Genomic DNA, 24,867 nt, shown 5'->3' with positions numbered 1-24,867 from the left:
CCTCCGGCCTCAATGATAACTCAAGGACCCAGTGTTCACAGGGGGTGTTTTGGGCAGTCCTGGTATAGAACACATCTAGCTTTTCCCGATTTCCTCACCTCATTCAGATGCCTTGTTTCTCAGATTGTCCTGCGAGGTGCTGAGTGACCAGAGCCTGGAGACCCTGCTGCACTGCCTACCACAGCTCCCCCAGCTAAGCCTGCTGCAGTAAGACCAGCTTCCCCATTTCCCGGTTCAGAGCCAAGGCTCTTGCATTGGAAAGCCATCCCCTTCTGCCCCCTCCCTCCTTCTCTTGAACTCTTTCATCATTTTACCTGGCACAACTTGGAGCTGCTTCCAGCTCTTCCCTAATACTTTATTAACCTCAGAGGACTTATTGGACCCCTGTAAGCCTCAGTTTCCTCATCTGACAAATGGGACTAATAGTCTTCACCCTCCCCCCAGGGTTGGGATTCAGACAAGACAGTTGCTCTAAAAGCACCTTGAAGAATAGAAGGCCTGTGACAACCGGGCCAAGGTACCTCTTCCTACCCACAGAAAGGTCACCTACTCCTCTAAAGAGACTTTACAGTTGTAGGTCATGTATACATCACACACCCGTTTTGAAAGGTCACCATCTAATTCTGTAAAAGGGGAATTTAAACAGCATCCCCCAAAGCATTTAAAACTCTGTTTTCTAATTTCAGCTCAGACTGCTTAGAATTTAAAAAGGATTTACTTTAAATATTTTTCTGGCAGGGAGCAAAAGCAGCTGTAGCTGAGATGGAAAAATACAGCAGAAAATTAAATTGTACCATTAAGAACAGCAACATTAAGTACTCCTGCTAAGGATCTCTCGGCCGCCTGAGACGGCTCTAGTCACACCCAGGATCTTACTTATCCCTGAGTCCTGTGGGAGAGGGAGGAGACATGTGACTTCTCAGAGGTGGGCAAGTGTTGGACTGTAGCCTGCCAGGCTCCTCTGTCCATGGAATTCTCCAGGCAAGAATACTGGAGTCATTACCCATTCCCTTCTCAAGGGGATCTTCCCAACCCAGGGTCTCCTGCATCGCAGGCAGATTCTTTACCATCTGAAACATCAGGGAAGCCCCAAGTGTGGCAGAGCCCATGTCAAGATACAGAACCCACTCTGGTTCCTCCCTGCCAGGAAAGGGTGGGTTCCTTGGGACATATAAGTTGCAGGTTAAAATAAATAGGTAGGAAACCTCAGACCAGAGAGGGGCTTCTCTATGCCCAGGTCACACAGCATCAGTGCCCGACTCTTTGTCTATCTTTGGAATGAGGTGACCAGCCTGACTCTCGCCAGTGCTTAAGCTTTGTATTACTCGGTCCATACTGTTTGTATACTGCTCTGAAGCACTGTTTGGGGTGCTGGAGACACAACAGAGAGGGGAAAAAATGACCAGACCCTTGTCTTTCTGGAGCTCACCTTGTAGTAGGGGAGGTCAATAAGCAGAGTGAAAGCAAATAAGATGAATTCAGACAGTGATAGTGTATTTTTCTAGGTAATATGGTAAAGAGATTATTGGACGTGATTTAGACAGTGGCGAGAGTGGTCAGGGAACACCTCTAAGGAGGGACACTGGGGTATGGCCAGAGGGAGGAGAAGGAGCCAGCCTTGTGCAAAGCAGGGAACAGCATGTCAAGGAGATGGAACAGCATGCATGAGGCCCTGAGGCAGGGTGGAGCTTGGTGTGTTCCAGGAACAGGCAGAAGGCCAGTGTGGTCAGAGCACAGTGGCCAGCAGAGTTGTAGGAGAGAAGGTGGAGGAACGAGCCTGGGCCCGGCCACACAGGGCCTGGTAGCCACGGGAGGACTTTGGGGTTTTGCCCAAGGAGACCTGAAAAGGAGAGGGATGGTTTGTGTTTTCAAAAGCTTAGCCTGGCGGTTGGGTGGAGAAGGGATACTGGGACGAGCTTGGAAGTCAGAGCACGGAGGAGCTGTGCAGCCAGAATCGGAGACGAGAGGGCTGGGAATGGGAAGGGGAGAGGGAAGTACATAGATTCAGGGTGGACCTGGGAGGTGGAACTGACAAGACACGCTGCTGGAAGGTTGTTGGAGCGAGGGCAAGCTGGAAGCATGTCACTTTCTCTAAGGCAATGCTTCCCAACTGGGGGTGGTTTTACTCCTCAGGGACATTCAGGATGGAGACGTTTTTGGTGGTGGTGGTGGAGGGTGCAGGAGGTTGTGCTTCTGCTGGCATCTAGTGAGTTGTTGTTCAGTCGCTTGGTCGTGTCTGATTCTATGCGACCCCTTGGACTGCTGCACGTCAGGCTTGCCCGTCCTTCACTTTCTCCCAGAGTTTGCTCAAACTCATGCCCACTGAGTCAGTGATACCATCCAACCATCTCATCCTCTGTCATCCCCTTCTCCTCCTGCCCTCAATCTTTCCCGGCATCTAGTGAGCAGAGGTCTGGGATGCTGCTAAACTTCCTATTGGACAGCCCCCAATACCAAAGAATTATCTTGGCAGTGCTGACCTTGAGAAACTCTTATGGCTTGCAGCTTCCCACTCCCTGTCAGCAAGGGCTCACCCGTTAGTCCTTGGGATAGAAACAGTATAATAATAACAACACAACAAGCATGGGGTATTGTGTTAGGCAGTGCACAAGCTTAAGATGTTTCTGTACTCACAACACCCCAGAAGAAGGTGTGCCATAAACAGTCCTGTTTTTCAGATAAGGAAACTGAGGCTCAGAGAGGTTAAGTTACTTATCCAAGGACACACAGCCTACAAGCAGGACTAGAGCCAAACCTAAGCCCACTTGACCCCGAGCTCCTATTTTTCCCTCTTGAGTCGCTGCCTCCTTCCTTATTGCCTGGCTCACCTGCCAGTGCCCCCCATCCTTTGTGTCCAGGTTTCTTGCCCACCGATCTTGCTTGGCTCCAACTTGCTCACATAGGACCCCACTTCTTTCCCTGTCAGACTGAGCCAGACGCAACTGCCTCCAAGGAGCCCCTTCCTGCTAGCTGACCTCTTTAACCTGTGCCCACAAGTTCAGAAGGTGGATCTCAGGTGGGCATTGCCCTGGGGCAACCAGAACTCAGCTGGGAGGGTGGTGCTGGAGGCTGTTGGATGTGAAGGGTGGGGGTGAGGGCAGTGGGACCCAAATCAGAGATTCAGCTGCTCAAGAAGGGGAACCTACCCCCTGGGCGCATCCTGAAGCTGTGGTCGAAGGTGGCTGACGAAGGTGCTATCTGTTCTAGGTCCCTGCGTCATTTGACCCTGCACTTCAGGTCTGGTGAGGAGCAGGAAGACAGGTGCTGTTGGTAAGTCCCCCGGAACCGAGCCCCGGTATAACAGGGGAAGATCAGGGACACACAGACTGTTCTCCTGTATGTCCAGAGCAGAGGACATACTGAGAGGGCCGGGCACTGTCACGGGCAAATGAGGAGTCCGCAGCAGACCGGATCAGAGCTCAAGGACTGCTCCGAGGACTGCTCCACTACCTGCCCACAGGCTTTAACAGGCCCGGAACTTCCCTGGTGGTCTAGCGGTTAAGACTCTGCACTTCGACTACAGTGGGGTATGGGTTTGATCACTGGTCAGAGAACTAAGATCTGGCATGCCATGTGGCATGGTCAAAAATAAATAAATAAAATCTTAAAAAAAAAAAATCCCAGCCTCACCAGGGTCTGGCCCCTTGGGCAGGTTCCTTAACCTCTCCAGTCCTCAGCTTTCGCTGAGAAAAGGGTGCTGGTGATAGCAGATGGTAGATTGCAGGCTGTTGGCCAAGATGATACAAGGCAACATAGAAAACACAAGAGGCACTCAGATATGAAAGCCCCCCTCCCCCTGACTCCTGGACCAGTGCTGTGTGGTTGTCTCGGTGACAGAGGGCAGGCATTGCACAGGAGACAGGATAATGGGCTGAGGGGGCAATCTTTAAATGCACCAGATGACATTTCTGATAGTTATCTGATGCCACTGGCTCACCAAGTGACCGTGGACCAGACCTTTCTCCTCTCTGTGTCTCAGCCTTCTCAGCTGTGAAATAACAACGAATAAAGAGCTGATATTTGTTGAGCATCTGCAGGACACCATTCTGAGAGCCTCGTGCACATTACATCCTAGAAGCCTCATAGCTGTGGTCACGCCACAGGTTGGGGTGCAGCTAGGACTTGAATCCAGGCAGTACAACAGCGCTCCTAGCCCGGGGGCAAGCAAATGTGTTCTGTAAAGACTTAGATCATAAGTCTGAAAGCAGCACAGACAATATATAAATAATGGCGTGTCTGTGTGCCAGTAAAATTGGAGTTGTGAACACTGAGACTTTAATTCATGTAATGTTTACATGTCATGAAATGTTACTCTTCTTTTGACTTTTTTTTTCCCCTCAACTATTTGAAAATGGATAGACCATTCTTAGCATGCTGGTCATATAAAATAGGCTGCCTTGGGTGGTAGTTTTTCCAGTTCATACCTTAACTGAACACTATGGTGACTTCTAGAATACCTTCATGGTTTCTAAGTCTGATTTCCAAAATGTAGGACATAGACTAGGATGGGATGATTTTTAGGAGGCTGGGCTGATAATGGAGCACTTCAGTTCGATCACTCAGTCATGGCCGACTCTTTGCGACCCCATAGACTGCAGCATGCCAGGCCTCCCTGTCCATCACCAACTCCCAGAGCTTGCTCAAACTCAAGTGCATCGAGTTGGTGATGCCATCCAACCATCTCATTCTCTGTCGTCCCCTTCTCCTCCTGCCTTCAATCTTTCCCAGCATCAGGGTCTTTTCCAATGAGTCAGCTCTTCACATCAGGTGGCCAAAGTTTTGGAACTTCAGCTTCAGCATTAGTCCTTCCAACGAATATGCAGGACTGATTTCCTTTAGGATGGACTCGTTGGATCTCCTTGCAGTCCAAGGGACTCTCAAGAGTCTTCTCCAACACCACAGTTCAAAAGCATGAATTCTTCCACGCTCAGCTTTCTTTATAGTCCCACTCTCACATCCATACATAACTACTGGTTCACTTTCATCAAATTCTTCCTTTTTCAATTCAGTGTCTGATTAAGGGCCTGGTGGCTCAAACAGTAAAGAATCTGCCTGTAATACAGGAGATTCCTGGGTTAGATCCCTGGTTTGGGAAGATCCCCTGGAGAAGGGAATGGCTACCCACTCCAGTATTGTTGCCTGGAGAATTCCATGGACAGAGGAGCCTGGCGCGCTACAGCACTTGGGGTCACAAAGAATCAGACATAACTGAAGCAACAAGCTCACACAAGGCCTAGAGGAAGTCTCAGTTGCCTCTGAGCGTGTCTGTGACACCTCTTCACATCTGCCAAGCTCCGTTTTAAGTAGAAGGAGAGCCCTCAGCAGGTGCCAATATCTGACTTGAATTTAATGATGATATTTTGTCCTCATTTCCTGTATCCTTATCCTTATGGTCTGTTCGGGGCAAGAAATGCCAATTTTCCACTGGAATAAGTGATATAGGGTTTTCTTTTCTGATAAGTGTGTTAAATAAAAAGAATGAGCTGATTTAAAAATAAGAAATAAATAATAGTATAATAAGGAATTTGGGACTGAAAAAAATGGAGAGTAACAATGATAAAAATTTGAGTTATGGGTTTTAGGTACTTTATCATTCTAAGATTTTTTTTTTTTAAGTTGCTGGCTGGCCATAAGCTATTCATTTACCTTGTTGCGTAGTCTCAGTATAGGCCTCTCGAAGACAAACTTTACTATGACTTTGATTCCAGTATGAATAACCCTCTACAGAAGGAAACCTCACCCTGGGTCTCCTCCACTCCACCCCCATGTCTGCTCATTAAAGTGACTCCAAGAGCTATAGTTCACCTTGACTGAATCAGAATCACCCTGGAGAGCCTTGTTCCTAGAGCTGTTTGTTCAGCGGATCTGGGTTGTGTTCCCAGCATGTGCCTCTCACCACGCTCCCAAAGGGGTGATGTTGGGGCTTGTCGGGGACCCCACTTTGAGAACCACCCCCCTCAGAGAGGAAACCTATGTGGGATCTGCTGGGCAGGGGAGGTGGTACGGGTGGGTGCTGGATGTTTCTAGAGAATCCAAGCTTGAGTGAAGCCCTGCTGGAGCTTCGAGGCCATACCCAGCTTAGGGGCCCCATCTCCCTTCCTGCAGCAGGTTTACTGACTGCGGCCTCCGCCAGGAACACGTGAAGCCACTGTGCTGGTTGCTGAGCAAGGACCTCAACCAGCTGGAGTAAGTTGGAGCATGTCCTGCATGGCACCTCAAGGGGGTGGGTGGGTGGGTGTGTGTGTGTGTGTGTGTGTGTGTACACCCATCCATGCACTCAGCAGCTCTCAGGACCACCTAACAGAGGAGAGGATGCCTGGACTCAGTCACATCTGCAAGGTTTCTCTGTCCCCATCTTATCGTCCCATCCCCCACTTCCACCACATAGAGCTAGTTTAGGGTGTACCCCTGATCGATTTAGGGGAGACTTAGGCAAAGGACTGGGCCTCACTGGTGGCTCAGATGATAAAGAATCCACCTGCAATGCAAGAGACTTTGGTTCGATCCCTGGGTCCGGAAGATCCCCTCAACAAGGGAATGGCCACCCACTCCAGTATTCTTGCCTGGAGAATCCCACGGACAGAGGAGCCTGGCGGGCTACATACAGTCCACCAGGTCACAAAGAGTCAAACACAGCTGAGCAACTAAGACTTTGAGTTACTCTCACTTCGCAAAGCGCCACGGGAGCCCCTTGGCCTCTTGTTAGTCAAGGCGCTGGGGCTGTGCTGGCTGGCGGAGCCTGAAAGGAAGGGTCCGTCGGTGTGCTGGGCAGGTGGTTAAGAAGAGCCAGCCAGCGTGGGGTCGTGTGGGCTCTCAGATTGATGAGAGGTGGTATCTCTGTGGCCTGTCTTCAGTGCCCGAATAGTGCAGCCCTACGTGGGTAGGGGAAGAAAGCTTCGAGCGTGTTTTCTACTATTCTAAGTGCTTTACATATCCTTTTTATCCTCCTCCTTGACAACCCTGAGTATAGAGCGGTCTGAGAGAGTTTAAAAATCTGCCTTAAGTCACACACCTAGGACAACTCAGAGCCTTTGCTCAGAACTGTTAGGAGTCCAGCTTAGGACAAGCAGAACATAAAGAGCGCTGTCTACCAAAAAAAAACCCACAATTTAAATTCCTTGTGGTGTGGCCAAGGAGAGAAATGTGGCTGATGAAAATCATGGATTTTAAAGAAAGATGAATAAGCAAAGATGTCTTTTGAGTTTTTCAGTTTTTTCATTCAAGGGAGGTTTTTCATATTCTAAAAATTGTTTCATTAAGTGCCTTCCTGAGACAGACTTTTTCATTTTTAAAATTTCTCAGGAAAAGATGGAAATAAGTCTCAAAAGTCTCATCATCAGGGGCAAAATGAGTTCAAATTTGCAGTGTAAAAATCAGATATTCCCGGCACACTGATTATTTTGTTCCTGAAACTGTAGCTAAAACCATAGGATGCTACAAATGGAGGGAAATAAAGTCTTCAAGTGCAGTTTCTGATATTGCATTCCCAAATTAAAAGAAATATTTTGGGTAAATGTGTCCTCCAAACGTCTGTCTTTTTCTTGAATTTACTCTTGTTCAAAAATGACGGCTCCCAACAGGTAGAGGCCAAGTGCGTAGTAAAAAGCGAATTGCTTTTTCTCTAATTCCTGAAAGCCTGCTGGAGTCCTGGGAGTGGTCACCAGATACTGAAGGGAAAGATGAGGACTGGTTAACTGTGGTGCTGGTGAGGGGATGGGGGTGATTGTGCCAGCATTGATGGAGGTGATGGGGATGCAGACAGGGATGCTAATTAGTAGTGATGGGATGGTGCTTGTGGTGATGATGGTGCTGTTGGAACAGAAGCTGTGCATAGTAGTGGAGGTGATGGGTGCGGGGTGGGTGGAGTAGCAGTGATGTTCACCGAAGAGCAGGCACGTCAGAGCACCAACCACCTCCTCCTCGTACCTCTTGCAGCCTCTCAGCAAACCTGCTGGGTGATGATGGGCTCAGGTGCCTCCTGGAACGCCTCCCCCAGGTGCCCATCTCCGGTTCACTTGAGTAAGTGATGAGCAGCCCCGAGGACAACAAGGAGGAAGACTCCCCAGGGCCCGGAATGTTAGTGGGCTTCTTTACAGGCATCCCTGAAGAACTCCAGGGGCAAGGGCTGGGGAGGGGGTGATTTTTACCTTGATTCCGCCCCTACACCCACCTTGGGTCCTTTCCTCCTTCCTTCATTGCCCACTATTGGTGGAGCTCTCACCAAACACCCGTGAGAGATTGTGACTAAAGTTTGGTGGCCCAAGTTGACCCCAGACAGGGAGCAACAGTTCAGCCCCGATCAGCTGCAGAAATCTCAGTTGTCCTGGTTCTTGGTCCATCCATCCTATCCCTGAAGCTTCTCTGACCAAATTTATGGGACACAGATTTAGAGATGTCGCCACAGCAGGGAGGGCCCCTGGGAAGTCATCTTCAGTCACTCAGTCTCCCCAGTGACCTGGGAGACTGATGTCCAGACCCAGGATACAGTCTGTTGCTAGGCAACTGAGCTTTGCACTCCAGGCATCCCTGGCCCCCATGGAGCTGGAGCTGGCAGCTTGGCCTCATCACTGCCCTCACCCCTGGTCTCAGACCACAGGGGTAGCAGGCATGGTGAGGGCGACTCTCAAAGTTTTCAGAGTATGCTGCCTGGCCTGCCAGGATGGCGATAGTGCCCCTCTGGCTTCTCTCTGGACCTCAGTGTCTCCACCTGGAGGATGGACACTTGGACACTGAGGACTCCCCTCTAGGAGATGACAGCTGGAATGGAGGAGATGAGCGGGCTGGGCAGGGCTTCACTGAGGTGCTGCCTCACCCCTCATCCTGAACCTCTTTTCTCTTCTAGTCTAAGCCACAACAGTATGTCTCAGGAAAGCGTCTTGTCCCTGCTGGAGGCTCTGCCCTCCTGTCCACGTGTCCGGGAGGCCTCAGTGAAGTAAGGAAACATCGGTGCCACTTGCTGATGGTGGGGAAGCAAGACTTGCACGCTCAGTGGCCCTCCGTCTGTGTGACTTGGGGCAACCTCTGAACCTCTCTGAGTCTCAGAGGTCACTGACTGTGGGATCACAGTTTCCATCCTCTGAGGTTCACATGTGTGCCCGAATGGGGCCCAGGGAGGCCACTGGGTGGGGAAACGCCAGGTTTAGCATCCTTGAAGGAGGAGGTAGGGGTCTCCTCTGGTCAGCAAGGGTCTCTCCCGTGGCTTCCATCCTCCCGTGCCCCTGTGGACCCAGCCCTCATCCCTCCCTGCACCCCCTGGCACCTGGGTCCTAGGGATGCTGGCAAGGCTGGGCCTTGGGCTTCCATACACCCCTCTCTCTGCAGCCTGGGCTCCAAGCAGAGCTTCTGGATTCACTTCTCCCGACAGGAGGAGGCTGGGAAGACACTGAGGTAATTCGTGGTCTGGGGTGACGGGAAAGGCGGGGGAACCTGGGAGAGGAGGCTGACCCTGTGGTGGCCTCCGTGCCTCCTTCCTCCCAGGGTCCCCTCCTCCTTCACACACCCTGCCTGGAGCTACTGCCTGGGTTTGTCTCTCCCACATCTGCCCCCAGTCTCCCCACACCTTCAGCCCCTGGACCAGGCCTTCAAGTGGTGTTTGTGGCCCTTAGCCACAGCCTAACTTTGAGTCTGGAGGCTTCTGAGTTAAACAGTCCAACTCTGGAGCCGCTTGGGGTAGGTCTCAGCCAAGAATCCACCTGCCAATGCAGGAGACACAGCTTTGATCCCTGGGTCAGGAAGATCCCCTGGAGAAGGGAGTGGCAACCTCCTACAGTGTTCTTGCCTGGAGAATCATGTGGACAAGGAGCCTGGCGGGCTACAGTCTATGGTGTCGCAAAGAGTCGGACCTGAGTTAGCGACTAACACTTTCACTTCTTCCGCTCCACCACTAAATAGCCGTGTGACCTTGGACCAGTGACTTGACCAGTCTGTGTTTCAATTCCTCACCTGTAAAATGAGAAAAATAGTGAGACCTACCTTTTACGGTTATTGTGAGAGTAAATGTGTTTAAAGTGCCTGGAAAAGACCTGCCTCATTTGAGTGCTGTATCAGTTATTTTTTCTTTAATTCCCCGCTGGTAGCCTCAGGCTCTGTCTTTCTCAGCCTTGGGTGAGTTTCTCTACATGTTTTACTTGACCTGTGATCGTGGCCTCTGAATTGGTCCCCTGCCTCTGACCAGGGGATTGGACCTCTCCTCCAATCCCCCACAGCACCCAGGGGGACTTTCCCAGCAGGTACGTCCGCTGCTCTGAGCCCTGCGGTAGCTCCCAAGTGCCCTGAGGATAAACTTCGAATGCCTTAGCCTGGTCTTCTCAGAGTCTGATCTGGTTGCCACCTCCTGCCATGTTCTTCCTCACTTCTCCCACCCACCTACACACACCACCCTCACACCAAGCCTGTACACACCACACACACACACGTATGCAGCATAATACATCACACACATGCACACACACCAGACATACCCCCTGTACATGCCACACATAACATACACACCACTCACACACCACTCACATACCACTCACGCACCCCATGTGTGCACAGATTGAGCCTCAGGGGATCTTTGTTCACCAAGCACGCACTGCCTGATGAAGCGTCCCTGCTTCTGGGCACTCAGCCTGGCGTTCTCTTCCCTGCCTTTTCTGAGATCAAACTCTCCCAGTGCTGTATGACCCAGCTCACGTGTCCGCCCTTCCTGGACGCCTCCGGTGGCCCCTGTCCTGTGACAGGGAGTGGCCCTCTTCCGCTGTGCTGGATCCTCTTCTCAGCCCGTCTGTGAGACAGTGCTCCAGGGCCCGTCTGCCGGCCACATGGGCCGGGCCCTGGGAGGACAGGGCCATAGCAGGAATCCCAGCACCCCCCGCCCCCGCACCCAAGGGAGCCTGGAGACTAGGGAAGTGGTGACAGGTTTAGGGTCTGGAGTCAGGCTGACTTGGATTAAAACTGAAATCTGTCGCTGCTTTTTCCCAACTGTGTGTCCTTGGGTTGATCAGTCTCTTTGCCTGTAGGTGATGCGGTTGGGGTTCAGTGAGATGCCACATGTAAGGCAGGCATGGCTGCCTGCTCACGGGGTGTACCCACGGGCTGGCCCAGGGCCGGCCTTAGAGTCAGGGCTCAGTGAGTGATGACTCCAGCACTTTCTTGGGAGGTGGTCTCTCCAAAGAGAAGCTCCCAGAGCACAGGTTGCCTCTTGGGCCTTTTCTCAGGTCCTGATCCAGGCCTTTGCACCCAGTGGGGGCTCCCCCTTGGGTCCTGGGGGAGACTGGGGGACAGCAGGACTGTAGTCCCGACAGGCTTTGCCCAAGCTCTGCCCTTTGCCCTCTGCCCTCAGGCTGAGCGAGTGCCACTTCAAGCCAGAGCACGTGCCCAGACTGGCCACCAGCCTGAGCCAGGCCCTGCAGCTGACAGAGCTCATGTGAGTGACTGGGCCCAGCCCATGGGGGCAACCGAGGGGTGGGGGCTCCCTGCCAGAATGACCTCTGTCCGCAGGCTGACCTGTTGTTTCCCCGGTCTGGAGCAGCTGACCGTCCTCCTGGGTCTGCTAACGTGGCCAATGGGGCTGCTCACTCTCAGGTACCGCCTGCCCTGACCCTGGGAGGGGGCTGTGGTAGGAATGGAGGGCAGAAGTGGGCTCTGAAGAAAGGGTTCCCCCAAGGTCATGGTCTTAGCCATTTCCTGCATCCAGAACCCTGCCATCTGGATGCAGATTCTGCCCCCCCCCCCCCCCCCCCGCCATTAGTCCCAGAAACCCCCTCAGGTGCAAAAAAGCTCCCCCACCCCCTCCCCAAGGTAGGACCTGTACTTGAGGACTTCAGAAAAAAAGGAAACTTAAAAGGACCCCCGGGGACTTCCTGTATTTCCCCTGCAGGGGCATAGGCTTGATCCCTGGTTGGGGTACTAAGATCCCACATGCCCCACCACATGGCCATAAAAATAAAAGACACCCAGTGGAGGTCAGAAATAACATGTAACAAATATGTTCACTCTGATCTTTCAAAAACTTTCAGGAAAACAGAGAGGATTCCAAAAAGTAGAAAAGCAATTTTGAAAACACTTCATCACCTAGGTTTGACAGTTCATGTTTTTCCATCTTTGCTTTGTATGTTTTAGCTAAGATAAGTTATTGATCTCATAAACTATCACACTAAAAAGAGTTCACCACAAGTGTTTAAAAAAAAAAAGGACATTTTCTACATAACCACAGTTGAATTAGGACCCCTACAAAAATGAGTAGCAAGTCCTTGGTGCCAGGTATTAAGCCAGTCTGAAATTTCCCACTGCCCCCATATGGGACAGCTGGCTCTTTGGATCCAGGATCCCGTCAAGGTCCACATTTTCGTGATGAAGAGGTGACAGCTCTTTGGACTTTTTTAATGGGTGGCCTGTACTTGGGGACTTCAGAAAAAAAAGGAAACTTCGACGCCCAGGCACTTCCCTGGTGGTGCAGTATTGTTGAGAACACCGGTCCCCTGGGCCATTTCTGGCTCTGTCTGGTGCTTCCTTGTGAGGTCATTGAGTTTGTTCCTCTTAACCCCTGACTTTCCTAGAACTGGAAAGGCTCCGTGAGATTCAGTTACATATTTGTGTCCAAAAATACCTGCTTGCTGGCCAAGGCTGTGCACCTCCCAGCGCCGCCGGTGATGAGGCACATGAAGTCTGGTTGTTCCCCAGCATGACATTTTAAAAAATCCTGGTAGGACACACATAACAAAGTTTACCGTCTTAACCATTTTTAAGTGTACAGTTCAGTAGTGTTAAGTAACATTCACATTGTGTATCCGAAACACCTCATGAAAACTGAAACTCACTGCCCATTAAGGCCCCCACCGTGCCTCCTCCCCCAACCCCTAGCAGCTACCTTTCTACTCTCTGTCTCTATGGATTCGACCCCTGTCCATGCCTTAAACAAGTGGAATCATACAGTATTTGTCTTTTTGTGATGGGTCTGTTTCACTTAGCACAATATCCTCAGGGTTCATCTTTATTGTACCTTCTTATAGAATCTCCTTTCTATTTAAGGCTGAATAATATTCTACTATGTGGATAAGCCACATTTTCTTTAACCATTCATCCATCAGTGGCCATTTGGGTTGCTTCCACCTTTTGGCTGTTGTGAATATGCTGCTGTGATGTGTGTATACACATATCTCTTTGTATCTCTGCTTTCAGTTCTTTGGGGTATATACCCAGAAGCACTGGATCACTGCAAATAATATTTTTACTTAAAACTTGCCTTACTCTAAAAATAATATGTACTCCTCATAGAAATTTGTGGAAAACCCAGAAGAACGTAATAAAATAGTACTTTGAAAAAAAATTCAACATAACTTTAAAAGCAGCAATATTTTAAACAACTCTTTTTTCCTGCTTCTAAATTAATCCATGCACATTGTAGAAAGTTCAGAAAATATTGACAACTACAAAAGAAAACCATCCAGGAGAATTCTGTAATTGATACCATCACTATTAACATTTAATATATTTTTCTCATAACTCTATCTCCCTCTTCCTCACCATATGTGTTTCTATATATATTTTTCCTTTTTTGAAATACAAAATTGGGATCCTGTCTTATATATAGTCTAATTTCCTTATCTTTGCAATGTGATGTTATATAGACTTTTTCTTAAATCTGAAAGTACTATTTAAAAAAATTTCCCTTTGAATGGTTGGAACAAGGATGGTGTTAATTTTCTGTTTTATGCTTATGCCTAATTTTTAATTTAATTTTTTTTATCCACCAAAACCCAAAAAGCCTCTAGCCCCCCCCCACCCAACCCTTAGTACTCTCCTCCCCTCCCACACTAACCTTGGGGGAACCTTTGTCTATGTCCACCTCTGTGACTTCCCTGGTAGTTCAGATGGTGAAGAATCTGCCTACAGTGCAAGAGATCTGGGTTCGATCCCTGGGTCGGGAAGATTCCCTGGAGAAGGGACTGGCAGCCCACTCCAGTACTCTTGCCTGGAGAATCCCATGGACAGCGGAGCCTGGCGGGCTACAGTCCGTGGGGTCGCAGAGTCAGACACGACTCAGCACCTGTCACTGCACCTGTCTGACAGGGTGGAGGAGCCCTGGGTGGGCAGAGCCGGGGTGCTCACGCTGCTGGAAGTCTGTGCCCAGGCCTCAGGCAACATCACTGAAATAAGGTAAGTCCAGGAAGGAGGCCCCTCAGATTCTTTCGTCTTTTCATGACCACTGGGATCATCCCTTATGTAGCCATTGGTCTCTTGTCCTGTGGTGTCATAGCTGGGTCCCTACTGGATTCTCTGGGTCCCCAAGATGGCAAGAGTTCCTGGGACCTATGTGAGGGGCTACACATATTTGTTGGGCACCCCGGATGGCTCAGTGGTAAAGGATCTGCCTGCCAATGCAGGAGACTTGGTTGCAATCCCTGGGTTGAGAAGATCCCCTGGAGAAGAAAATGACAATCCACTGGAGTATTCTTGCCTGGAGAATCCCATAGACAGAGGAGCGTGGTGAGCTACAGTCCATGGGGTCACAAGAGAGTTGTGGACTTGTGGAGTAGTTAGGCAGCAGTGCTGGAGAGAGGAAGGCAACCCCAGATCCAAGACAATGGGCTGTTAGATTCCAGATGGACACTGCCGGGAGTCCATGCTGGTTGTCTGTAATCGGCCCCTGGTGACCGCAGCACACACCAGGGCTCCATGACCAGAGGTACCAGAATCCCATGGATTAGCCAAAACCAAAGGCTTTGGTGTCCCATTGACCTGTGTCTGGATCCCCACTGGGTCTGGGAGCTGTCGGCTGAGTGGCCCAGTCCCAGCACAGCCTACAGGGAAAGCTCCCGTGGACCTCACTGTGGCCACCCCTTCCCTCCTCAGCATCTCCAAGACCCAGAAACAGCTCTGTATCCAGCTGGAATTTCCCCATCAGGAGAACCCAGAAGCCGTGGCCCTCAGGTGGGACCCAGTACCTGGGACCCCAAGAAAGAGGTTGAATGGTGATGGGGAGGGAGAGGAGGGGTAATGCTGCTTCTGACCAATATTTCTCATGCCCCTACTCAGAATCCTTTGATGCCCAAGGTCTCTCCGTGGCCAATGAGACCTGGCCTAACCTGACACACCATGCTGTCCATCCCCACCCCAAACCCCAGTCTTAGCTCCAGCCATCCCCGCTAGCTTTCAGTCCTCGAACACCACCGTTCTCCCTTTGACCTCAGGGCCTTTGCACAGGGTGTTCCTCCCACTCAGCATGTTCTGTCCTCTCTTTCCTTCTTCATCCTTCTTCACCTGGCTAACTCAGTCCCGTCCTTCAGGTCTCAGCTTGAATGCCACCATCTCAGGGAGGTCCCTCCAACCACCCAGACTTAGTCAGAGCCTCCCTTTATCCACTCTCATAGATGCCTGGGCTCACAGCGCCTCCGATCCATATAGCACGTTTATGGAAACTAAAATGTCACCTCTTTGGGGTGTATGCAGCTCTGCATGTGTACACTGTGAGGCATAGACCATACCTAGATCTCAGCCCTGACTCACTTCCTTGGGTGGATCCCCTCGTGCAGTGAACAACCTGCACAGCCATACCAGGTCCCCTATATGGACCTCTCCTTCATAGTACTTCCCATGATCGATTGGTAAATTGTGGGACCTTATTTGATTAGCATTTATTTACCACCTTCAGACACACTCCTTGCAGGCAGGGACTGAGTCCTCAATACTGACCCAGGTGTTTACAGACTGCTACTTCCCTCTCTACCTCCAGGCTGGCTCACTGTGACCTGGGAACCCACCAAAACCTCCTTGCCAGGCAGCTGATGGAGACATGTGCCCGGCTGCGGCAGCTCAGGTCAGTACCCTGAAACACTGAGGCCCTGAGTTCTCTGGTCGGCCCCAGTGCCTGCTTCAGGCCATAAGTGAGAGGTTGGCCAGGCAGGATGGGGATGAACAGAGCCTGGGGCCATGCTAACCCCGGCATTCTTGTTTCTCTCATTGGACCAGTGGGGGAGAACCCCAGGGTGGCAGAGGGGAGTCCTGCCCCATTGGGAGCTCCTTGGTGGGGCCTTTCCCCTCTCTTGGCCTCCCCATCTCTATGTTGATCCCTGAAGTGTATTCAGCCTGAAATCCTCTGGAATATGCTTGGACTTTTTCAGCTTGTCCCAAGTGAACCTCTGTGATGCCAGCTCTCTGCTGCTGCAAAGCCTCCTGCTATCCCTCTCTGAGCTGAAGAACTTCCGGTATGTGGACAAGATTTTCACTCAGGAACACCTCTTTCATCCCCGTGAAGCTTGGCCCCCACCCCACACTTCCTGTTCCCTTCAACCTTGGGCTCAGCGGAGCTCTGTGTCCCCCTCCCCTGGACTGGGGCTCCACACAGCCCTGGAGATGATGCCCAGGTGCATGGTCGTCAACATGGCCACGTGGCGAGGAGGAGTCCGTTGTCACTGCTCTTGCTTTTTCTTTTCTTTATTATTTCAAAATAATTGCAAACTCATAGAAAATTTACAAGACTGAGAAGCTCCGTAGGCCATTTTCCCAACTTCGCCCTTCGTCACTTTTTTCTCACATTTGCTCTTTTCTTCCCTCCCTCCTTCCTCACCCCTCCCCTCTCTCTTCCCCGCCCCCACTTTCTTTTTCTGAGCCATTTGAAAGTAAGTTACATAATCATGCCCTTTGACCCCTGATATTTCAGTGAATTTCCTAAGAACAAGAACATTCTCTCCAGTAAAAGTATGAAATTCAGGCAATTTAACATTGATACCCTACTGTTACCTAAACTACAGTTTATATTCCAATTTTGCCAATTTGTCCCAGTAATGTTTATTGCATTTTTTTCCCCAGTCCCAGATTCCATCCAGGATCACAGAGTGTGTTTAGTTGCCATCTCTCTTTAGTCTCCTTCAATTTGGAATGTGTCCTCAGCCCTTTGTATGTGTGTTTCATGATACTGTCATGACATTCCCAGGCCAGTTATTAGCGTGTTGTATCAGAATGCCCTTGTGCCTGGGTTTCTCTGCTGTTTCCTCCTGCTTCGATTCCTGCATCTGGGGCAGGAATATCACAGAGAGGCTGCTGTGTTCTTCTCAGGAGCACATCACGTGTGCCACATTGGGAAGCACATGATGTCTGCTTGTCTCCTTACCCGTGATGTTAACTGTGATCTCCTGGTTAAGGCGGGGTGTCTGCCAGGTTTCTTCACTCGCAAAGCTCCTGTTTTTCCCTTTGAAATTAACCAGTTATCTGGTAGGAAGATACTTGAAGACAATGTAAATATCCGGTTCTCCCTCAAACTTTCACTCACAAACTTTGGCATCCATTGATCATTCCTGCCTGAATCAAATACCAGTATGTTGGTTGTAAAATGGAGCTTTTCTAACTGTCAGTTCTCTTTTAAACCAACTGCATCAGGGGAAATTCTTTTGGTGCCACTATGCCTTTAAACACCCTCTCTAGTATTTGCTATGCTTTTTTGTTGTTTAAATAAAGATGCAGGGCTCGTGGGAAATGAGGGTAACTAGCTAGATTTTACAAGCAATGCCTGATTATGGCAGACGTTGTGAAGTTGCTACCTGAATGACTGTGGTTTAAGGAACTATTCAACTCGTCTATGTTCCTGCCTCCAACCTGTAACTTGACTTAATAATTGCCTGATGGGAGAGGTTCACGGAAGGAAAATGGGTCCCCTCCCACTGCCCCAGGAACCACTCCCCACCCCCACCTACCTGCCCCTGCTGCTACCATCCAGAGCTCCCAGACTCAGAGCTCCTCACTGAACTGCTGCCTTTTGACCTCCACCAGGCTGACCTCCAGTTGTGTGAGCTCCAAGGGGCTAGCCCACCTGACATCTGGTCTGAGCCATTGTCACCTTCTGGAGGAGCTGGAGTGAGTCACGGATTGGAAGGGTCTGGGAACCCAGCTGAGGGTGGAGAGGACAGTTGGGCCTTTGCTAAAGTGGGTGGTGGGACTTAAGACTATTACTTTTCTCCCTGATGAAGCCCAGCAACTCTGAGTGTGGTTTAGGGAAGGCTGAGCACTGGGTTCTTGGTCCTGACTTTTATCACTTTTATCAGAGTGACCTTGAGGGAGTGACTATACCTCTTTAGACTTGGACTAGACTTAGCCTGGAGAAGGAAATGGCAACCCACTCCAGTGTTCTTGCCTGAAAAATTCCATGGACAGAGGAGCCTGGTGGGCTACAATCCATGGGGTCGCAAAGAGACACGACTGAGCAACTCTACAACACTCAGACTTAGAGTAGAGTAGACCTACAGCCTCATCTGTAAACTGGGGCTCAGCACCCTCTGTCTAGAGTGGTATTGGGTACAGAGAGAGCTAAGGGGCAGAAGGGGTCACTGCATTTGTGTGTGTCCGTGTCCCTTGTCCCTGGCTTCCTCTGGTACAGCCATCATCCAGGGCATCCTTTCTCAGCTGGGTCAGCTATGACTGCAATGTCCCCCTCCTTGGGGACCCGTGAGCCTGACCCTTGGGGCCAGGAATGCCCCCATGGAGCCTGGATAGGAGGCGTGGTCTGGGACCTGCAGACCCAGAGCTAGTCTCCTAGGGGTGACTCAGAGGGTGAGGGGCGCTGATGAGACAGCTCAGCTCCAGGGGCTGGGCGGGCTTTTCTAACCCTTATCTCATGCTTGGTCCCCTCCAGCTTGTCTAACAGTCAACTTGGTGAGGAGGGCACCAAGATGTTGTTGGGGGCCCTTGAGGGCAAGTGCAGGCTGAAGAGGCTTGAGTAAGTGGTGGTGGTTAATGGGGGTGGGGGCGGGGTGTTGGGAGCATGCCTCAAAATGTATCTCTTGTGAACATGACTGTCACTGTCCTCAATGCACCCAGGTGAGCTGAACACCCTCCCTTTATAATTCCTTACCTGGCTCTTGAGTGTTAACTAAAGTATGTGCTCATAAGAAACAGAACACTCACTCAAAGCAACCCAACCCAGAACTATATTAACTCATGTCATGGAAAATGACAAGGCAACTGACTTCAGGCTTGGCTGGATCCAGGTTCTGTATTTGTTCCTCTTTTTCTTTCTTTCTCTCTCTCCCCTACGTGACTTCATCCTCAGACAGTGTTCCTCATCTGTAAAATGGAGATGATTGTGTATCACATCATCTCTACATGGCCCTTAGTATGTGCTCGATAAGTGGTCGCTATGATTACCAGTCAGTAGTCTGGGTCCAATGTGATTCAGAGCATAGAATTGCTGCCTGGATGTCCTTAATTGTACAGAGAATTTGAATTTCCCAGTGCAGTTTTGTTTGTGGCTGTCTTGGAGATCACTGGTCATGGCCGAGCACTCGGGGTCCATGTTGGGGACCCAAGCCCAGCCATGCTAAGTCCTCCTGTGGCCTCCTCTCCTCCAGCCTCAGCCACCTCCCACTGGGCGGCTCCACCATGGCTGTGCTCACTCAAGGACTCGGCCACATGGCATTCCTGCAGAGCCTCCGGTGAGTGACCCCATGGGAGTGAGTGGGGGGCATACTTCCCAGCTTTGCTGGGACCACCGGCCCAGGGAAGCCCTGGGGCACCTTCCTGAGAAGCTCCACGGCTGCCATCGTCGGGACGTCCTGTACCCTCCCAGGCCAGCGTCACAGCCCTTCACTACTCTGGTGGCTCAGTGGGTAAAGAATCCGCCTGCAGCGCAGGAGATGTGGGTTCGGTCCCTGGGTCGGGAAGTTCCCCTGGAGGAGGAAATGGCAACCCACTCCAGTACTCTCACCTGGAGAATCCCATGGAGAGTGGATGAGTGGCGACAGGTCCATGGGGTTGCGAAGAGTTGGACACAAGTGAGCGCCTGAGCACATGCCGCTTCCTCCCAGAAGATGGCCAGAAGGGGCTGGGCCCAAGTCCTAGGACAGCCCTCCGTGTGCACAAATTCATCCTGTGTTCTTGTTCTTGTTTCTGATTTATGATGTGGGTGGCCTAGATTCTGCATTTCAAGCTCCCAGGGGATGCCCGTTTGGGGGGCCACAGACCCCACTTTGAGTAATGACAGTCTAGCCTCAGAGCTGATGACCTTGGTATTCTACCCTTGTGCCCCTGGCCGCTTTGATAAACAAATAGCCCATATTCTTTTTGTGTAGTCTTTCAAAACAGGAAATATTGTGACTCCAAACAAACCCAAGGCAGGGTAGAGCACATAGGATATGAGCTCAGAGAGTTTGGAGGACTAGGTCATTTCACCCTAAATTAATTCACCTAAAGGAGGTTCCCTAAAAATTTGCAAAACAAAAGACAACAAAACAACCCTCATACTAATACTTTGCGTCAGCTGTTTCCTTTGGTTCCCCACTGTACCTCTCACCCCCACCTTCCCTCCCCCACCCTCCACCCCCATCCCCTGCTACTCAACAGGGGCAGCGTGTGGCCAAGTGCAGAAAAGACCATAAATTGACTGGGTTTAAGGAAAAGCCCACTCTTTGTATAGATTAGAACAGGGTGAGTTGTGAGAGACATGTGAAACTGACATTCAGCCGGGCCGGCCTGAGGATCCCCCACTTGGCCTGGCCAAACCAAAAAATGAGGCTACTGTTCCAGGCCAACAGCTCTGGGCTTCCATTTCCTCCTTGCCTGCGAGTCCCTGGGAGTCTTTGGCCCATCACAGCTCCTCCCGGGGCCTCTGATTTCTCATCTGGATGTTGGATACAGTCTGCCCACCTTGCCCAGTCTCATCCCCTGAAAGTTTTGTGACTGGTATATGAGTTCCTGAATGTATAAAGGCTTTGCAAACTGTAGAGTGCTTAGTACAGCACTTAGCAAATGCCTCCTGACTAAGGCCTCTTGGCTGTGCTTCTCCAGTCTGAGCAGGAGCAACATCGATGACGTCGGCTGCTGCCACCTTTCAAAGGCTCTCAGAGCTGCCACCAGCTTGGAGGAGCTGGGGTGAGTTGCCTGTCCCTCCCCCAAACCCAAGACAACTTTGGCAGACCCAAGACAACAAAAGCAAGCGGCTCCTTGAGGACATGCTTCACTTCTTAGTCTCGTCCCCTTCACCCACTTCTATACTGCATAACCCCAGACCCAGCATCTTAGGAGACCCAAAGATAGGATGTGAGGATATTGATTGCAGCGAGAAGGATTTAGGTCAGACAGCAGGGGGATCATCCTAAACAGAAGACAAGAGTTTGGAATCCTCACACAACATAGGGTGAGGGGACTTACTAGTGTGGTTGAGGCCTTTCTCTAGACTCCAGCCTCCTCTTATGGGATGGAGACAAGATGGGTGGAGGGCTGATGTTTCTGGTTCTCCTGCTGTTCTCTCCCCAAGCTTGAGCCACAACCAGATCGGAGACACCGGTGCCCAGGACTTAGCTGCTGTCCTGCCGGGGCTCCCTGAGCTCAGGAAGATAGAGTGAGTGGCCAACCCTCCCGACAGGGGCCCTTGGCAGTCACGCTATGGTCTGGGGAGACTGTGGCTACCTCCCCTAACCCTGGTGTTCAGACAGTGGGACTGGGTACCTCCTGGCACTGCTTTGGGGACCTTGAGCCACCCCAGCCCCTGTTCCTCCCTGGGTTTCTCTGCCTCATCAGTGGGTGGTGGGGGTGCTGTGGGTGGTGGTGGGGGCCCAGCGGATGTGGTAGGGTGAGGGATGAGGGAGTCAAGAGTCTGACATCCGCCCCTCTTCAGCCTCACAGCGAATGGCATCGGCCCAGCAGGGGGAGCGCGGTTGGCAGACTCTCTCACCCTTTGCACGCACCTCGAGGAGCTGATGTGAGTGTCTGCCCGGGTGGGCTGCCCTCTTCTCTCTGTGTCCTCGTGGCCCACCTGGCGCTTGGGTCCCCCACTAGGCACAGGGTAGGGGCCTGGAGCCGGCCAGCCTGGTGCTCAATTCCACCCCCTCTCCTCTTCCAGGCTTGGCTTCAATGCCCTGGGAGACTGCACAGCCCTGGGTCTGGCCAACGGGCTCCCCCGGCACCTGAGGGTCCTGCAGTGAGTGGCCCCCTGTCTGTGGTGTGTGCAGGGGTTAGCAGGAAGCGCCCCCCCTCCCCACCACCCCCCCACCCCTGCCAGGAGCACTAGAGGATCAAGGCCCCATCGCTGAGGGGCCCTGTCGTAGAGGAAACCGGGATGTGTCCTGGGGCTGGCTGCCCTACCTCTGGGGCAGGGAAATCAGGGGACCCAGCCTAGTCCAGGCTCGGCCACCAGCCCCTTGGCCAGGCCCCTGCCCTTTCTGAGCCTCAGATTCCTTCTTAAAAGAAGTACAAGGATCCCAGCTTGCTGTACCCTGTGAGCCAGTCTCAGAGGGTGAAGTGGGAAGTGCCAGCAAAGGGCTCTGCCGGACAAAAGCACCCCGCAACATGGCCTCGGCACTTTACAGTTTATGTCCAGGGTCTCATCTGAGCCCTGTGAGGCCATGATTTCTACCGGCTCCATTTTCCAGGCAAGGGAACTAAAGCCAGGAGAAGTATGGAAAGCTTACCCTATTACCCTATTCATACATGGAGGAGCCAGGCCTTGAACTTGGGATCTCAGATCCCAAAGCCAGGGCCCCTTGATACCCACCCATGTTCTGTGTGTGGGGAGGGGGTTTGGGGCGGCAGTTACCCAGAGAGGGTCTAAGGTCTGCCAGTGCAGCCTGAGACAAGCTGAGGCTGGGGGCATCTAGCCGCCCAAATATCTATACCTGCTCCTCCAGGCTGCCCTCACCCCTTCCCTTTCCCCAGCCTGCCATCCAGCCATCTGAGCCCAGAGGGGGTGCTGAGCCTGGGCCAGGCCCTGGATGGATGCCCACACGTGGAAGAGATCAGGTGAGTAGAGGCCCTGGAACCTGGGCAGGGGGACAGGCCGGGGAGGGTCTGGGGCTTCCTCTCACGGCTGTCTCCCCTGCCCTGCAGCTTGGCAGAGAACAGCCTGACCGGAGGGGTCCCGCGTTTCCATCAGGGGCTCCCACTGCTCCGGCAGCTTGAGTAAGTAGCCTGCTCTGACCAGCTGGGGTGCTGTGGCAGGCAGCCCTTCTTTGGCTGAGCTTGACACCTGGGAAGGCTTTCGAAGTGACAGAGGCCTCAAGTATAGGGGGAACCTGAGACAAAAAAGGGGGGAACTTTCTTAAGACTCCCAGCCCCTAGCCACTCTGCTCCCTCCTGCCCTGATTGCAGGCTGGAGCACCCCTGACTCAGACACCTTCATCCCATCCCCTTCTTCTCTCCAGCCTGGTGTCGTGTGAGATTGACAACCAGACCGCCAAGCCCCTCGCCGCCAGCTTCGTGCTCTGTCCGGCCCTGGAAGAAATCATGTGAGTGCTTGGGGGGCTAGCCTGGAGCTGGGGAGAGCAGCCACCTGGGGGTCTGGTTCCTTCCTCCCTGGAGGCCTTCCGATTTTACATGGGGAAGGTCGTTCTTGCTCAAACCTCCTCTTGAAGAAGTTTTAACACTTGAGCTGCAAGTGTTGTTGGTCTAAGCCGACAAAGGTCCCCAAACTTTTTGGCACCAGGGACCAATTTTGTGGAAGACAAGTTTTCCATGGACTGTGGGGGTTGGTGGGGGATGGTTTCAGGATGATTGAAGCACATTACATGTATTGTACACTTTATTTCTATTATGACATCAGCTCCACCTCATATCCTCAGGCATTAGATCCTGAAGGCTGGGGATCCCTGCTCTAAGCCATGCAGCCTCTTCCCCTGTTTCCCGAGCTGTAGAGGGCAGGAGGGGAGGTGGACCAGAAGGAGATGAGCTAGATGGTCAGGACCATTGCCCCTGACTCTCCCTTTGGGAGGCATCTGGATGGAGCACCCCACCTGGTTGATGGAGCCTTGATTTTCAAACCACCTGTTGGTAGTGAAGAGTGGCTGAAACCAGCAGCCCCCAACCTTCCCCCGACTGTGTCTACCTCTCCCTTGGAAATCAGAGGTGCTTGGACCCTGGGGCCTGGCAATATTGCCACAGGGATAAACTAGACTGCCAGGACCAACCTGGACCCCTGAGCAGGGCAGAAGAAAATACAATCTCCTTAAGTACAGGATACATATGATTTTATAAGATTTTAGGTTTGCATCCTAAAGATTTTAATTCTTCTCATTACTTTATACAACAAAGAGAAAGTCTGGGATCAGTGCTCTCACCCAACATGACTGATTGTCCCTTTTAGCCAGCAGGGGGCAGACCACGAGGTCAGCACTTTAGGAAGGACACAGGTTCCAGATCGGAGTGAATGCCATTGTTTGCCCTGTTTAGATTAGCCTTGTAACTACTTTCTATTTAGGGTCCCCAGCACAGGCTTCTCATTCATAATAGTGATATCCGTTTCTGAAGATGAATTTCTCAAAGTGAATAAAAGAGGGGATAGAGGACTGATTTAAAGAAAAATGTGAAACAACAATACCGGTGGTGGTGCATGGGTGTGGCAAAGTCAGGAGGGAGGCATGTGCATGGTGGAAGTTCAGATCCTGTTGTTGCCACAGTCACGTGTCCTGAACCCTCAGGACAGCCAGCTCCTAAGCTGTCTGGGTTCCCGTGGGATGACCAGCTCGGGAATGGGGTTGGGGGAGTAGGGAGGAGCCTGCTGTGCCCGGTAAAGTCTTCAGAGAAGGCACACAGGACCCCATCAGGCACAGCACCCCCCGCCCTCCCCACCTGCCACCTTGTCTCCTCCCTCACTGCTCTCCTGCCGCTGACTTTGGGCCCCCTCCCTACCCTGCAGGCTGTCCTGGAATCTGCTCGGGGATGAGGCAGCTGCTGAGCTGGCCCGGGTCCTGCCACAGATGGGCCGGCTGAAGAGAGTGGAGTATGATGGGCACATCTGGGGAAGCCAGAAGGGAGTGGGAGGACCAAACGGGGCCCTGTGTCCTGGGGAAAGCCAGGAGGCCACTGGGTCAGGCCCTTGCCTCCAGGAAGCCCTCCTGGACTTCCCCCCACTTCGTCCATTAGCTCTCCTGGGTCCCAGTCTTCAGCCTTCCCACTGGACTG

At 51.8% G+C, this 24,867-nt stretch overlaps 1 protein-coding gene across 6 annotated transcripts in view; it reads left to right on the top strand.

Annotated features, from left to right (window-relative positions):
- Positions 1–24,867, top strand: part of NLRC5 (NLR family CARD domain containing 5) — an 87,104-nt gene that overhangs the window by 60,042 nt on the left and 2,195 nt on the right. For 4 of the 6 annotated variants that reach the window (XM_070451263.1, XM_070451262.1, XM_070451260.1 and 1 more), the window contains 24 exons: positions 124–207; positions 2,927–3,016; positions 3,208–3,270; positions 6,106–6,186; positions 7,936–8,019; positions 8,843–8,932; positions 9,322–9,387; positions 11,327–11,410; positions 11,485–11,568; positions 14,056–14,142; positions 14,839–14,916; positions 15,719–15,802; positions 16,107–16,190; positions 17,752–17,835; positions 18,611–18,694; positions 19,326–19,409; positions 20,761–20,844; positions 21,230–21,313; positions 21,590–21,673; positions 21,815–21,892; positions 22,627–22,710; positions 22,798–22,869; positions 23,112–23,195; positions 24,602–24,685. In XM_070451263.1, coding sequence (XP_070307364.1) covers positions 124–207; positions 2,927–3,016; positions 3,208–3,270; positions 6,106–6,186; positions 7,936–8,019; positions 8,843–8,932; positions 9,322–9,387; positions 11,327–11,410; positions 11,485–11,568; positions 14,056–14,142; positions 14,839–14,916; positions 15,719–15,802; positions 16,107–16,190; positions 17,752–17,835; positions 18,611–18,694; positions 19,326–19,409; positions 20,761–20,844; positions 21,230–21,313; positions 21,590–21,673; positions 21,815–21,892; positions 22,627–22,710; positions 22,798–22,869; positions 23,112–23,195; positions 24,602–24,685 — 1,965 coding nt within the window. Of the gene's footprint in view, positions 1–123; positions 208–2,926; positions 3,017–3,207; positions 3,271–6,105; positions 6,187–7,935; positions 8,020–8,842; positions 8,933–9,321; positions 9,388–11,326; positions 11,411–11,484; positions 11,569–14,055; positions 14,143–14,838; positions 14,917–15,718; positions 15,803–16,106; positions 16,191–17,751; positions 17,836–18,610; positions 18,695–19,325; positions 19,410–20,760; positions 20,845–21,229; positions 21,314–21,589; positions 21,674–21,814; positions 21,893–22,598; positions 22,711–22,797; positions 22,870–23,111; positions 23,202–24,601; positions 24,686–24,867 lie in introns of those variants that run through there. The other 2 variants (XM_070451261.1, XM_070451265.1) reach the window with 2 other exon arrangements.

The sequence above is a fragment of the Odocoileus virginianus genome, chromosome 20, assembly GCF_023699985.2.
Source record: "Odocoileus virginianus isolate 20LAN1187 ecotype Illinois chromosome 20, Ovbor_1.2, whole genome shotgun sequence".
Lineage (NCBI taxonomy): Eukaryota > Metazoa > Chordata > Mammalia > Artiodactyla > Cervidae > Odocoileus > Odocoileus virginianus.
This window is presented reverse-complemented; position numbering and strand designations above follow the sequence as displayed.